Below are 15963 nucleotides of genomic sequence, written 5' to 3' on the forward strand. Positions count from 1 at the left end.
GGCTCCTCCGTCCATGGGATTTTCCAGGCAAGAGCACTGGAGTGGGGTGCCACTAGGCCCCGTGAACACGTCCTCTTGGCCTGCGAGTGGCAAATCACGCTTGGTCAGTAGAGGGCGCTGCGGGGACTCCGCAAGGCGACAGCAGCAGGAAGACTTTCCCACTCCTGGGTCTGGCCCCCGCGGTCATCAGCACTCATCCTGGGAGCCCGGGCACCTCCCAGCAGAGAAACCAGTTGTGTCCGCAGGCCAGGCTCCCCCATTAGAAGCTGCTTCTGAGAAGTTCTGGCTCCACCACACCCTGGGGTATACTGCAGGCTGCTTATACAGACTGGGGCTGGCTCACACCCCACGGTAGGTTCCTTCGCCACCAGAGGGCTTCCTGACCTTGGGGCAGCTGCATCCCCTACAAGTGTGGGGAATCTCAGCCTGGCGTAGGTGGGGGGCTCTCCTTGCCACTAGCTCCTGCGCTGACTCTGCTCCTCACCCTCAAGATGGTTCTTTTACACCCACTGCTTCTGGGCCCCTGAAATCCTTTTCTTTACTAGCTAATTATCTACTACTGCTCTTGTTAACAATTACAGTAATTTTACTCTGTTGGGATAACCAGTGTGGCTTCTGTCTCATGGGTACAAAAGACAAACCGCATCTATCCACCAGGTATCCAGAGAAGGGAACGGCCCTCAGACTTCAGCGCAGGAAATCCTGCTTTTCTCCCCATGTGGCGATCAGGGTGAGTCCTGTTCAGCCATGTTTTATCTGGACCATGGATGAGACATCCCTGATTCCCAATGTAAAAGTGCGAAGTGTTAGTCACTCACAACCCTGTGGACTGCGGCCCACCAGGCTCCTCTAATCCACCAGATTCTCCAGGCAAGAATACTGGAGTGGGTTGACCTTTCCTTCTCCAGGGTATCTTCCCGACCCAGGGATCAAACCTGGGTCTCCTGCACTGTAGGCAGATTCTGATCCCCAAAGAACCTAAGAAATGCTGCTCTGGGTTGATCATACCTCTCAAGAGGCCAAATGTCCATCAGGGAAGGGCTGGGAAAAGCACCAGGACCCCCTGAGCCACTCTAAGGATTTCAGACCAACTTCCGAAGCTTCCCCTTTGTTGGCTGCAGGTCCCAGGAATTTACCACTTCAACTTCCCAGTTAAGCATGGATTGCCTACCACCTTGGGGCTCTTCTCCCCCAGAACTGGCCAGGGAAGGGGGCAGTTTCTCTAGCTCTACTGCCGACTCAGTGGACATGAGTTTGAGTAAACTCTGGGAGTTGGTGATGGACAGGGAGGCCTGGCATGTTGCAGTTCATGGAGTCGCAAAGAGTCAGACATGACTGAGTGACTGAACTGAACTGCCCTTTAGGACCAAGAACAGAGAGAAATTCTTGTTTTAGGGATTCCACTGCTAAGCTCGAGATGGAAACAGCATCAACAGACATAACACTGCCTGAATTACAGAGCTGCCAGATCTTTACGCTCCATTTCCAACTTGGATCCCATGATGGTGGTATGTGGGTAGTTTCGGCCCCTAGGGCATGTTCTTTCTGCTAGAACACACGGCTTCAAACCCAGACCACAAGGCAAAAAGATACAGCTCCTCCTGGTTTGTGTCCATGCCCTGAGGGAGTGAAAGGGGGGTGTCCATGGTTGATCCAAGAGATCAACACTCAAATCCTATTGTTAAGAAAGGGCATCAGAGCTCTACACCACCAGCTTGGGAACCTGAGGGTTGGGGTAGAATAAAAATAAGAAGATATTCACCAGGAGCCAGAGGGTTTCCCCACCAGCTTATTAAGCTTGGCAAGCCAAGCAGGGCATTGCTGAGCTTGCTTTTCTCCATGAAATCAACCCTCTGGTCCCTTATCCCCATCCCTAAGCTCCTTACCAACGAGCGTGAAGGCTTGTCGAGTCTTCTCAAAGTCCTCAGCATCATCCACACCCTCGATGACCGTGTTTCCTCCCTGTGACGTGTAGAAGAAGTCCTCGGCACAGGCTGCGGTGGGAAAGGAAGTGAGGGGGTCAGGCACAGGTGGGACGCTGCATCCCGGGTTCACGGCAGACCACGCCCCCAAGGATGCCTAGCCCCTGAGCAAGCTGTCCCAGGCCAGAGTTTATTCCCAGCAAGAAGTGGAACCCTTTCAAATATCATCTTTTTTTTTTTTTAAGTGTTTTTTTTTTTTTAAAATTGTGGTAAGAGTCACACAAAAAATACTATTTTAACCATGTTTAACTACAGAGTTCAGGGCTTCCCTCATAGCTTAGTTGGTAAAGAATCTGCCTGCAATGCAGGAGACCCCAGTTTGATTCCTGGGTCAGGAAGATCCGCTGGAGAAGGGACAATCCAACTACCCACTTCAGTATTCTTGGGCTTCCCTTGTGGTTCAGCTGGTAAAGAATATGCCCGCAATGCAGGAGACCTGGGTTCGATTCCTGCATTGGGAAGATCCCCTGGAGAAGGGAGAGGCTACCCACTCCAGTGTTCTAGCCTGAAGAACAGTCCATGGGGTCGCAAAGAGTCGGACACAACTCAGCGACCTTCACTTTCACTTTCTTTCAACTACAGAGTTCAGTGGCACTGAGTATATTTACCTTACTGTGCAATCTTAACATCATCCACCTCCTGACTTTTTCACCTTCGTAAACCAAAACTCTGTCCCCATTAGACACTAACTCCCTATCCTCCTCCCAACCCCACCCCCACCCCTGGGCATCTACCAATGTACTTTCTGACTCCAGGAATTTGACTATTCTAGGTACCTCGTATAAGTGGAGCCAAACAGGGTTTCAAATATCATCTTTGTTGACAACAGCAAATGGGAGAGAAGATTGAGGAACAAAAGACAGAAAACTACACCACAGTGACAGAAACTGCTGCTGCCCTTGTGTTAAACTGATACATGAAAAACATGAGAAAATAAAATGGCTGGTTCAAATTACAGTAGAATTCACTGCAGACTTATCTTTAAAAGGCTCTGAGAAACATGGTAAAAAAAAATGTACACCCACCCCAGCAGCAGACCTCCATGACCACCCGTGATCTCGGTCTGACAGCCTATTTTAACACATGAAGGGCAATGATGTGCCCAGGGTGACACAGCCGTTTTTTGTTTTAAACGTCAGGGCATCGTGAGCTATTTAAGCATGTGTGCAAACCCAGGCTGAGGCTCTCAGTGCTCACTCTCAACCCTCAGTTTAGTTCCTCTTCCGTCAGGCCTCTGCTCACCGCCTGGGAACGGTGAGTGAGCAGGCACCCAGGTCTGTCATTGGATTCAGAGCCGCCCTCAGGGGAGCACAGAGAGCAGTGAGCCGGGCAGCGTCTGCACCCCAGGGCTTAGAAGCTGTCGTTTCAGGCAACAGTTGCAGCCAATCAAAATTACCCTCGAAAGTCACTTACACATTCCACAAACTTGCACCTCTGTGGGGCTACAATCCTGTCCAGGGCTTGGATTTGATAAGATGCCAACACTGGACACTGACTGTTTTCCTGCCTCCCCTGCAAACACCAGCTCAATGATCTTCTCTTGACCTGGGCACGTATGGTTGATGGCACATCAGCTACACCTGCTTCAGTCCAGCTTCCCAGCAACTCCCGGTGCCCCCCTTCAACACCTTGTCCTTCTGATTTGATCTCTGAAGAATTTCTTCAGTCTCTTTCCTTCCTCCCTCCTGACTGCCACTGCCCCGGGCCTGACCTTCAGCTTCTGTTGTCTGGGAACTGTTGCAAAGGCTCTAGACCTTTCCCCTGGCTTCTGCTCCTGTCCTTTCAAAATCCTCCTCCAAATCTCTGGAAACGGATCACACCACTCCCTGCCAAACGCCCCGTGGAGACCACTGTCCTCAAGGCGAAGGTCAAGCTCCCGAGAAGGACCTCCTGGACCTTTGGTTAGGTGGCTTCCTCCAGTCACTCCAGACCCATGGCTCATCCTTCCTTCACCTCCTCTACGTCCCAGATCCGCCAGCTTCCTCACTGTCACTCCTCGGGCTCCTGCCGACCTCTCCTGCCAGATTTCTCCACTTCCCACCTCTGATCCTACGCTCCAGTGAGCACTGCGCTCTGCCAACTCCTCCCACGGGCCCAGTCCACGCGACCAGGCCCAGCGAGGAAGAGGCAGAACTCAGCCCCAAACCCCAGTCTCACACACAACCAGCAAGGAACACTGTACACAGAATAAACAGCAGAATAGCGGTCATGTTTAATGAGGAAGGGCTTCCTGGAGGAGTCGTTTCAACCCCCTCTGATGACTGCAGGCACCTGAGCCGGGAGATGAAGCACTTCAGTCCCGAAGTGCCACACTCACGGCCACAGCAAAAGCCCATTTTGATGAAGCAAGTGACATTAGGTCTTTGTGGAAGATGGCAAATTTAGATCTTTCATTCTCATCACCCTGGAAGCTCCGACACAGAGTAATGTAACAGCTTCAGAGGTTTAATAAAACGTCAATTCTATGCCCCCTTCATATTTACCTTTCAAAACACCTTGTTTGATGATTTTTACAGTGTCCATATGAGGATGGCTGAATACAGCTGTCCCTGTGTATCCACAGGGGGTTGGTTCCAGGACCCCCCACAGATGCTGAAGTCTCATGTCAAATAGGGCTTCCTTGGCAGCTTGGACCGTAAAGGACCTGCCTGCAACGCAGGAGGCCCAGGTTCGCTCCCTGGGTTGGGAAGATCCCCTGGAGAAGGGGATGGCAAAACTCTCCAGGTATGCTTGCCTGGAGAATCCCATGGACAGAGGAGCCTGGCGGGCTACAGCCCACGGGGTCACAAAGAGTCGGACATGACTGAGCAACTAAAATTTATATACAATGATGTAGTATAGTCAGCCCTCTACAACTGTGGGTCGAATTTCAGTTCACTGACTCCAGGGATGTATAAACCGCAGATATGGAGGGCCAAGTGTATATTTACTCCCATTTTTAAGGCAGGCAAGCTGAGCACCATAGGGTTTTAAGGAGCAGGCTCACCCAGGGTTTGGCCAGGCCTGGCAGCCCATTCCTTGATCACCCCGCTAAGGAGATGGTTATCTATGACATCCCATTGCTTAGCCATAGATACAACCTAACTCATTATCCTAAAGGAAATCAGTCCTGAATAGTCATTGGAAGGACTGATGCTGGAGCTGAAACTCCAATACTTTGGCCACCTGATGAGAAGAGCTGACTCACTTGAAAAGACCCTGATGCTGGGAAAGATTGAGGGTGGGAGAAGGGGACGACAGAGGGTGAGATGGTTGGATGGCATCACCGACTCAGTGGACATGAGTTTGGGTGGGCTCTGGGAGTTGGTGATGGACAGGGAGGCCTGGCGTGCTACAGTCCATGGGGTTGCAAAGAATAGGACACAACTGAGCGACTGAACTGAACTCATTATCAAAAGTATCAGCTGACAAACCAGAGTTGTCTGAGACTCCAAGAAGAACACTAAACTGTCATACTGGAGAGAAGGAGGCATTTTCAGTATCAAACACCTGTTGTGGTCAGCAGCCAGGGCCCTGCCATCTCACGTTCTGAGTCAGACAGACCACTCCATCCTCCCTGGCTTTGAGTTCCCAAACTCACAGGCCCTGCAGGGAAACTTCCTCCCACTGAGGTTCATCACTGCAAGGGCTACCCTGGCCAATCACAGCATTCTCTACTACAATCAAAACAACCGTCTTCCTTCCCTCTGCTTTAAGGCTGCAATCACCTCTGTTAACATTACACCCCAGACTCTCTCCATAAGACAGACATCCCAACAGGCTGCGGTCCCCATTTGCTTAGCCTGCCTGTATCTCAGCTCTACTTTCAGGCCCAGAAAGCCAATCATCCCATCCCAAAGAGGGGTCTCCTGTCCTCCAGTTTGGGTCTCTCTTTTTTCTTAGAATTTCCAAAGAGACAAACACCATGGAATCCCCTATTAACTGGTTCGCTGGATCAAATCAGTGTACAAAGGGGTCGTGAAGCCAGTGATTAGAGCAAGACCATCAAGACCATGGCCCAGGGCTCATACTTCACCTGGGGAGGCTGTACCCTGACTTGTGCAAGGCAAGAAAGGGTGTTTATAAAACTGTATCAGCATAGCCATGGAAATAAAAGAAGAAAGGATTTATTCCTGACTGTGTGACGGGAATGTGAGTCCACTATACCTCTTTTAACCAGCATTTATGCATATTCTAAGGCTTCCCTTGTGGCACTAGAGGTAAAGAACCCCCCTGCCAATGCAGGCGATATAAGAGATGTGGGTTCGATCCCTGGGTTGGGAAGATCCCCTGGAGGAGGGTATGGCAACCCACTTCAGTATTCTTGCCTGGAGAATCCTACGGACAGAGAAGCCTGGCAAGCTAAAGTCCATAGGGTTGCAAAGAGTAAGACACGACTGAAGCGACTTAGCACACATGCATGCATTCATACTCTAACATGCTACTAATAGTATTTTTTTTTTCTAAATCTCACCCTGAGGTCATTTTAATACAACAGACCACCAACAACAGGGCAAAGGAAAGTGTGGCTGTCTGCGTATCTGTTGTCCACTCCATTCATCCTCAGACAGATACACAGAACTCCTAAAGGGCCAAGGGGTCTTACAGAGATCTCTGCATTTGAACAACAGTTTAAGTGAAGAAAAGCGGGAGGAAGGTGAGGCGGGTCTGAATATTCACTAGAAGCTGCTGGCTCGTCCTTCTTTTATTTGACGTTTCCATCCACCAACCAGGGTTATCAGTGGAACTAAAAACATCAAGCTTCAGGGCTCACAGCCAATCTACCCACAAGGCAGAAGACAGACTCGCGCCTAAGCATGAGAGCTTATCAAAGGCTCTTCACGACACTCCAAGATGCTCTCGGAGCGCACAGGCAGGTAAGAAAGCAAGAAACTAATCCAATTGGGTAGTTTTTCAACTGCTCCAGTCAGGAGCCTAAGGCGCTTGCACCTTGCTGAAACACGGAGTAAAGAAAAGTCATTTCTCACCTCCATGCTCTCCTGTAAGTGGGAGGGAAAAAAAAAAAAAAACCTGATGATTTCTTTCCTATTAAAGTTACATTTGGAATAAAATGGTCCAAGTACAGCCAGATGGGTCTTGCCAGTATTCATTTATTCTCTATAAAATTAGCCCTAGAAAAAAGTTTTCATCCCCCATAGGTTGGCCCGTGGAAGGAGTGGAGGAGCATGGTGTCAGCCTTTACATGCCCTGCCTTCCTGGTCCCTTGTGACTGCAAGCCAACATCAGAGCCCCAAGCAGCCAGCTCACGGCAAAACCCATCAGACAAGGCTGGTGACATTCACTCCTTGTCTGAGGAGTTTACGACCCCTGGGGAGAATCAGACCTGCAAGCACTGAGCAGCTCGAGAAGGGCACAAAGCCAGTGTCATGCGTGTCCTCCAAGGCTTCCTCCTTTGGGATCCAACTTAAACTGACTGCCCCTGAGCAGCTGTGACCCACCCCCTTAGCACACCCTTCTCACTCCGTATTGTAAGCGGAGCAAGGGCAGGACCCACAATGTTTGGTTCAACAGTGCATCCCCAGGGTCAAACTCGCCTGCATAGCATTCAATGAATAAAGGAAGCGGTGCTAAAGTGCCCAACACAGGCATTGATTGCTACCCGCATCCACTCTACTTGACTACTAGCCAAGTAGAGCAGAGAGCTAAGAGGGCAGACCCGGGCTTGACCCACCTGACGTATTTCACCTCCTGGGAGCCTTGGAGGGAGAGGTCAGAGGTGGAGCTGGTCCTGGGCCCTTGTGGTGGCAAGGATTCGGCTCTGGGACCGCCAAGCCTTCTCTCATAGTTGAGCGACAGCAAGCTAACCCCTGTCTAGACAGCCAGCTCTGTACACCGTCTGCTAGTCCTGAACCTACCCACACCTCCCAAAACCCAGATGACAGGCCAGGCCAGGCAAGCTGCGTGGCCTGAGGCTTGCCCTCAGCACACAAACCCATCAGGAGTTGGCTTGGAGGACTCAGCAGCAGGAGTCAGTCAATACTCAAAGATAAGGCCCTGAATATGGGTTGGGGTGGGCTCCAGGCCCAAGGAGAGGGGCTACATGGGTGTGGTGTCGAGAACTAAAGCCTGCTCACCCTTCTTGCTTTGGCCTGGCTCTCAGCTCCCCTCAGGGCTTCCCTGGTGGCTCAGATGGTAAACAGTTTGCCTGCCATGTGGGAGACCCGGGTTCAAGTCCTGGGTCAGGAAGATCCCCTGGAGAAGGGCATGGCAACTCACTCCTGTATTCTGGCCTGGAGAATTCCATGGACAGGGGAGCCTCGTGGGCTACAGTCCACGGGGTCGCAGAGACAGACACGACTGAGTGACAAACACGTTCACTTTCTCAGCTGCACTAGGTTCACATCAGGAGTTTCAAGGCCCCTCAGCAAACAGCAGCAGCAGAAAGCAGGGTGACGGGGACCCACCAGAAGTCTGTCCTCCTATCTGAGAGCAGCAGCAAGGCTCCCGCTGGCCTCCCGCTCCAGTTGCTCCATCCCAGCGAGCGCTGCGGGGCAGGTGTTCGCAAGCTGCCCGCCTGCGGGGAGGACCCCACACTGTGGTCGGGAGGGGGCTCAGGGTACAGGGAAACTCCTCTCAGCTCCCCCCTTCACTTTCCGTGGGGAGGCCTGGGATTCTCCGACGTGCCTCTTACCTCTGCTTTAGCCTCACCCCTTTCTTTCTTTTTCTTTGTCTCAATCCTCAAATGTGACTTAGAGCGGCTGGGCCACGCTTAAGTGGCATGTGTTAGCTCAATCTCTACATCCTCGTGGTGGGCACACGTTTCTCATGGTGTCTCAAGTGAAACATACTTTTCAAAATAATAATGAATGTTAATTCGCTGAGGCTCTGTGCAATACTGTGCTACCCCCTGCCTCTTTTCCTCTCGTTCTCTGGGGGCATGAAATTCACAGAGGTCTGGGGCTGGGCCCCCTGAGAAGCAGAGCTGAGAACCCCAGGATGGAGGACCCGGAGCAGAGCCCCCAGATGCACCCCCTGCTGCTGCAGCACCCAGCCCCCCGGGACGGGCAGCACCCCCATCACTTACTTAGCGCCAGCTCCTTAAATTCCGGAAGACTGGCAGCCGCACAGAGCTGGTAAAAGATGTGGTAATTCCTCTCGTCGTCTGCCTGGAGGAGAAAACACAGTTGCTCAGTGAGGGGCGGGGACCCCAAGACTGTCCCCTGCCCCATTTGAACTCCAGGGTGCTCTGGGAGACAGAGGTCAAGACCATTTCTTCACGCCTCTGCCACCTTCAACTCCTACCTCCAGAGTCTGTATTCACTGTTATGGGGCCTTCTGACAACTAGAAGATGTTTAGTTCTTGACTTACGCAAAACAAGGTGTGGTCTCTCTTCCTCCCTCACAGAGCATCCCTGCAGTTTCACCCGGGACAACTCCACGGGTTGGCGCTGGCTCAGGCCACCGTGCTGCCTGGCTCATGCTGGGAAGATTGTCACTTCCCTGGTGCGGGCTCCCTCTTGCCCCTGGGAGGCTTGGCACTAAAAGAAGCTCTGCCCCTGCAATCATCAGGCTGGGACGGCGAGGGGAAAGGTCCATGATGAGACAGGACTAACAGCGGACATCAGGGCCAGACCTGCCTTACACAGGCAGAATGGTGGTGGTGGGTGGTGGGGGCAAGGCTTTCAGGAAGCCTGAGCACAGATGGCAAGGAAGAGAAAAAAACCCACGAGGAGTCTAGCCACAGCCACGGTCGGAGCACATCTCACCCGTACCCAGCCCAGCAGGCTGTCTGCTCTGTCGCAGTGAAACTGCGGTGGTCCGCAATTGGGGCAGTCCCACCAAACCTGCAGGGTGGAGGGAACCGCGCTCGGGGTTGTGAGCTGCACCGACCACCACTGGAGGCCAGGGTGGAGCAGGAGGACGGTCCTCAAGAGGCCAAAGACTATTCGGGAAGAAGGGAACCAAAGGTGAGCAAAGAAGAACCGAGTCCCATTTATTTGTAAAGGAAACTAACAAAACGGTCAAATAGCTTTTTTTTTTTTTTAATATAACTTACCAAGTGAGTTTCCTGGTGAAAGGGGAAACCCACAGACCCTATATGACACTGCCCAGATCACAAGACTCTGAAGTCCACAAAGCATGACTGTCTTCTCTCTCTTTGGTGCCTAGCACAGGGCTAGCACATGACAGATAACACAGGTTTGCTGACTGAATCTAAACACAATGCCCACTGAAACACATCAATACGGGATAAAAGATTTTTCAGGTCTGATACCTATAAATGAAAACTTATTAATAAAAAAAAGGAAGAAAGAAGACCAAAAGCACAAGTCTGTCCAAGTCCAGGTTCAGAAGACGAGGTGTTCTTTGGGCATCAGGAGTGGAATATGCAGCAAGGAAGCTCCATCCCCCGGAGAAAAAACAAAAAGTGCAGTCACGCAGCTCACCTGAAAGACCACTCTGGACTTCTCCAACAGGTAGGTCCTCATGTTGGCGCCAATGATGCGGTACCTCTTGTCAAAGCCGATCTGAATGTACTTTCCGAAACGGCTGCTGTTGTCATTGCGGGTGGTTTTAGCATTCCCGATGGCCTGTGCGGAAAAGACAAAGGTGTGCAACACAGGGTGGGTTTTCCTAAGTTTCAGGATTGAGTGCTCCTGGCAGCATCTCTATTCCTTCCCTCCCTCCTTCCTTCTAGAACCTGTTATTGAGATGACAATGGTTCGAGCAAAAGAAAACAGAGAACTTCATTTTCCTGCTTCCTTTATCCTGAGGAAGACCAGTGAGAGTGATGAGTTGACTGGTGGTCTCTTTAAAGAGGACTAGACGGCTGGAAGGTGCACCTCTCTGACCTTCTTCTCTTCTTCCTTTTCCTACCTGGAATGTGCATGTGAGGGCCACTCTCCATCCCCACCCTGAGAGAGAGCCCTGATCCTTCAAGGCACATGTGACAGGCCACCGTCAGACTTCAGGAAGCCAATTCTGTTTGAAAAGTGGCAAGGTGGGATGCGTTCCCTAACACACAGGTAACAGTGACCGTTTCCCAGGCCTCCAACATGAACCAGGTCCTGGGCTGGGCTCCCTTCACTTTCCCTGAATCCAGGCAGATGGGTATTATTAACTTCCCTCAAATTTCTGGGAAAACTTAGGCTCAGAAAAGGTAAGCAGTGTGCTGAGGGTCACACGGCTGGGAAGTGCCAACACCAAGATACAAATTCAGATACAACTGAGTCCACAGTTCGTGTTCACCCCACTTGGTTTCACAGCCCTTTTCCAAACTACTCACCACCAGACGGGAGGGGCCACCCGTGTGGGTGACTTCTCACATCTCAACATTCAGGTCAAATCAAAGGATAAAGACTAAGACATGAATCCTCACGTTTATCTTTTCCTAAGAAAGTGAAGGGAATACCTTTCAGAGGATGGTAGGGAACCAACTCATTACTCTGACAAGCAGTAAATAAGGAAGCAAACATCCACCCTAACTTTCCTGTGTAAATTCTATTAGGGTAACTAGTTAGTGAGGAGAAGCTTCCCTTCCTAGACTTACTCTAGGGGAGTAAGGGAGGGAGGAAAAGTGGAATGAGAATATCACCATTCTGTAACTCCTGATGAATTAACTGATCTAGGCATAAGCAATGGCTGCTGACTCCACCAAAAGACAGCTAGGCATTCTGTGCATCTTGATGGGAACACCCACCATCAGCAATAAAGGGTTCTTGGTTTTTAAAACAAACAAACCTAAATCTAACCAAGCCTTTAAATTTTACCACCCTTTCATGGGACATACAGAAGACAAAGGAACTTAAGGAGGATGCAATCAGCAAAGGCCAGCTGGTATAAAACTCTAAAGGATTATCTACCTTCAACCAAAAAAACACAAATCTCAATTTCAAAAAATTCAAATTTCGTCATTTGTAAAATGGCAACAAGAATGTTCTCTTCACCAGGGACTTTCTCAGCAGTCCATCTAAGACTTCACCTAGTTTGATTCCTGGTTGGGAAGCTAAGATCCCGCATGCCTTACAGACAAAAAAAAAAAAAAAAAAGAGAAGAAAAAAAAAATCCAAAACAAAAAACGGAAGCAATCTTGTAACAAATGTTATAAAGATTTTAAAAATGATCCATATGAAAAAAATAAATCTTCAAAAAAAAAATCAATGAACCTTCACCACATCTGAGATCACTCCTTAGGGCAGTTGAGGGAAAGCTTGCCTACAGCCTAAAGATCACTGCCAGTCTATGCTCCTTACCTCACGAGGCTACTTTAAGAAGTGATACAATGGATCTACGAGCGCTTTGAAAGTATTTAATGGTACCCATGAAGGGAAAGGGCTGTTTGTATTATTACTACCAAACCCGTAAACTCCACTCTGGCCATGAAGAGCTTCTAACTTCTGTGTGTGTGTGAAGGACTTGCCTGTGGTTCTTTATCTGTTAAACAGATAAATCTGCTAGATTTATTGCTGTTGTATTGACTTAGAAAACATGTTGATGCATGAGGAAAGCAAGTCCAGTTGTTACACATGATAAAAACCCTGACTTTATCTCTGAGTCTACAGTCAACAAGACACAGACATGATACACACAGTTAAAATTTGAAAAATGAACAAATGATATATGCAGGGAATTCATGGAAGAAAGCCACATGACCAGTAAACATCAGATACTCAACCTCAGAGGAAATCAGCGAAATGTAGACAAAAATGACAGTCCAGTCCTGAAGAACTTTGATACTATGAAATGGTGAGGGGAAAAAGGAACTCTCATATATATATTGCTGGTCCAAATGTAAACTGCAACAGCCATTCTTAAGAACAATTGGGCATATCTAGTAAAATTGAATATATAAGGACCTAAGAATCCAGCAACTGTACTTTTAGATATTACCTGGAGAAACTCACTTTTTAAGTGTACAAGTAGGTGTGCAAAACAATGTTTAATGCAGAATATGCAAAACAATAAAATACAACCTAAATGTCTACCAATCAGGGAAACAGATAAAACGTGGACTATTCATACCATGGGATGCTATGAAGCTGTTAAACTGAGCAAATTAGAACATAATGGATGGGTAAATAAAAAGAATATTGAGTGAAAAGCAAGTTGCAAAACAGTCAATAGAATATGGTACCATTTATATGTGATAGAACTACCCTCTGACTTATGCATATACAAATATGTAGGAAAACAAAAATGGACTGGAACCCATCATTTCACTATGGTTGGGACTGCAATAAGGAGATGAATATCAACTAGGGTGGAAGCCGAGAAGGGAGAAATTTAGCCAGTGCCAGCAAAATGGGAAAGGCTTTAAGAAGTGGAAGATGAAGCGAATCTTAAAGGGTGAGGGTAATTTTACCAGTGGAGAAGGAAAGGGGATTTTATTTATAAATACAGCATGGGCAAAGGGACAGAGGGGTATGTGAGAGACCTAACACATGAGGAATGGCTAGAGTGTGTTGAAATATGAGAGAGAACAAGAGGAGAGGGAGTCAGCAAGGTGTGATGGGGGCAGATCCTTGTACGAATAGGTTACTAGTCATAGACCTTCTTGTTTCTTTAGCTTAAAAAAAAAAAGTCAAATCCTGAAAATGATGTAACAACTGGTCTTCCTTTCTGTCAATTTAGCCCCCTTTTCTTCTCCAGGACATGGGGGGTCTCTGCGGCTCCTGGAGTTGTGTGCCTGCAGACTCCAGTCACCCCAAGAAGCCATGTGACCCCTCTGGGCTGGGGCTGGGTTCTGCCCCTGCTCCCTCAGTCTCCTGATTAGCAGTGTCCTTCCAATCAGCGCAGACTTGTGAACCAATCACTCCCGGGATGCTGACAAGCTCTTACACAGAATGGAGTCAGAGAGGTCTGAAGCTGACAATAGATCATCCGAATCCAGCCCAGTCAATCCCAACCCACCTGCAACTCGCCTTTAATTCAAACGACTGCCACTTAACGCAGCCCACTGGGAACTCCAGCGCCTCAGACAGCCCGCAACTCTGGGTCTCCCCAGGAGGCGTCTGCAGAAGCTGGGCTGCAGAAATAACGAGGTGATGACATGACCATAACTGATTGCTTCATTGGGAGGTGCCATCCTTCCCCGGGACAGGGCTGGAATCATCAGTAATCAGCAGTGCCCTGATTAAAACATGCCTTGTATTGGTTGTATTCCTCTGAGGAGGAATAAAGATGACTGAGCTTCCTGACACCAGGGCCCAAGTTAAGAGTCTGAACTTGCGAAAAGCTGAGTTTGGCCAGTAACAGAATCTGCTCTTTCTCTGCTCGGCATCACTTTGATTCTACCTTGAGTTCTTCTGGGCAACAATGCTTCCTTTCCAAGTTCATATCTGATATTTCTCTCAAATGTAACACTTAATAATAGCCCAAGGGATAGCCTCTATGATAACAAAATTCCATAGTTGACAGAATGAGCCCTCTGGGTTTATTCACATGATTTCCAAAGTAGCAATTTGCTTAGCTGTGGAAATTTAACATTTTGCACCCAAACCACTGTAGCATTTGTTCACATGACATCACGCAAGACCAGGCTGGTTCATGGACACACTCCTCCTCCTCTTGCAGTGAACACGTTGCCCTCACACTTCTTCCATACCTGCCCAGCAGCCCACCAGCCTGTTCAGGCTGTAACAGACACTGGAAACATTAGATCACTTCAGATCACAGTCGTTTAAGAAGTATTCCCAAGGCAGGGACCCCAACACTTAGGTGCACCCCAATGTTCATGGGAGCATTATTCACACTGGCCAATAAAGCGGAAATAACCCAACTATCCATCAACAGAGGAATAGACAAAAATGTGGTATATACATGCAACAAAATGTTACACAGCTATAAAAGGGGAAACCAAGTACTGACGCGTGCTGCTACAGGGATGACCCTTGGGAACGCTGTGAAATGAGTGAAATCAGCCCGACACAAAGGAGTGAGGTCTATGATTCCAGTTGCATGAGAGACACAGGAGAGGCAACTTCGTGGGGACAGAATTTACAACAGAGGTTACCAGAGCAGAGGGGAGAACAGGACATTATCGTTCAGTGGGTACAGAGTTTCTGTCTGGATAGTGAAAACATTCTGGGAACGGATGGTGGTGGTGGACGGTGTACAGTGCTGTGAGTGTACTGAATGCCAATCAACTGTACACTTCAACGGTTGTTAATTCTTCTATTATGTACGTTTTACCACAACAAAATTTAAAAAAAAACACATCCCGCCTGTGTCTTGTACCTGTTTAATTATGAGGCGATCTGTCTTCATGAAGTTCCCCCATCCTGGCTAATAAGAACTGCCTTCAGTCACCAGGGATCAAACGGGTTTCTTCCCTTCACCGTTTTGTACAGATCACTACTTTACTTCCAAAAGAATAGGCACTCTGTGTCTTGGCAATCTTACTACTACAAAGTAAATTTTGTTGTAGTAATTCTGAATTTTGAAACTCAAAGGAAAAGCTGAAATCCTGGTTTCACTCTCACCCGAGATGATTCACGATGCTAACTGTAGAGTGCTGTCTTCGCTGCCGCCATGTAAGTGCAGGAGACAGCCAAGGGGGAGGCAAGGACTCACATCCACAATCTCCCAAATCCAGCCCATGGCCAGGCCCCCACCTTGAGGCGTTAAACAAATGCTGTGAGCAAAGGGCTACAAACTAAATGTCTGACAACAGGGAGTTAAATAATGGTAAAGCCATCTATCAGTGTATGTCTGTAGCCAATGAGTTCATAAGAAGCTAAATGATAAAGGGACACGGTTAATCCTATTAATATAATAGTCAGTGAAAAAGCTGGAAGGAAATATACCAAAATATTGAACAATTATCAGCAGGCTGTGGGATCAAGGGGGATTATTTCCTTTTCGTTCATATTTTCCAGTGAATCCTTCCTACCTTCTTAACATTTATTCGATAAATGTTTCCCAGTGGGTGTGGGACTGAGACCAGCATCATCAGGATCACCAAGGAACTTAAAATAAATGCAGATTCCCCAGGCCTTCTGAATCAGAAACTCTGGGAGTAATGCCCAGTTACCAGCTCTCA

General features: G+C 48.7%; 1 protein-coding gene across 2 annotated transcripts in view; it reads right to left on the bottom strand.

Moving 5' to 3' along the window:
- Positions 1 to 15963, bottom strand: part of MYO5B (myosin VB) — a 342213-nt gene that overhangs the window by 124268 nt on the left and 201982 nt on the right. For both annotated transcript variants that reach the window (XM_061131126.1, XM_061131125.1), the window contains exons 6-8: positions 10370 to 10513; positions 9007 to 9088; positions 1887 to 1994 (exon numbers count right to left, since the gene is read on the bottom strand). In XM_061131126.1, coding sequence (XP_060987109.1) covers positions 1887 to 1994; positions 9007 to 9088; positions 10370 to 10513 — 334 coding nt within the window. The remainder of the gene's footprint in view (positions 1 to 1886; positions 1995 to 9006; positions 9089 to 10369; positions 10514 to 15963) is intronic.

The sequence above is a fragment of the Dama dama genome, chromosome 27 (genome assembly GCF_033118175.1).
Source record: "Dama dama isolate Ldn47 chromosome 27, ASM3311817v1, whole genome shotgun sequence".
In the NCBI taxonomy this organism is placed as follows: Eukaryota; Metazoa; Chordata; class Mammalia; order Artiodactyla; family Cervidae; genus Dama; species Dama dama.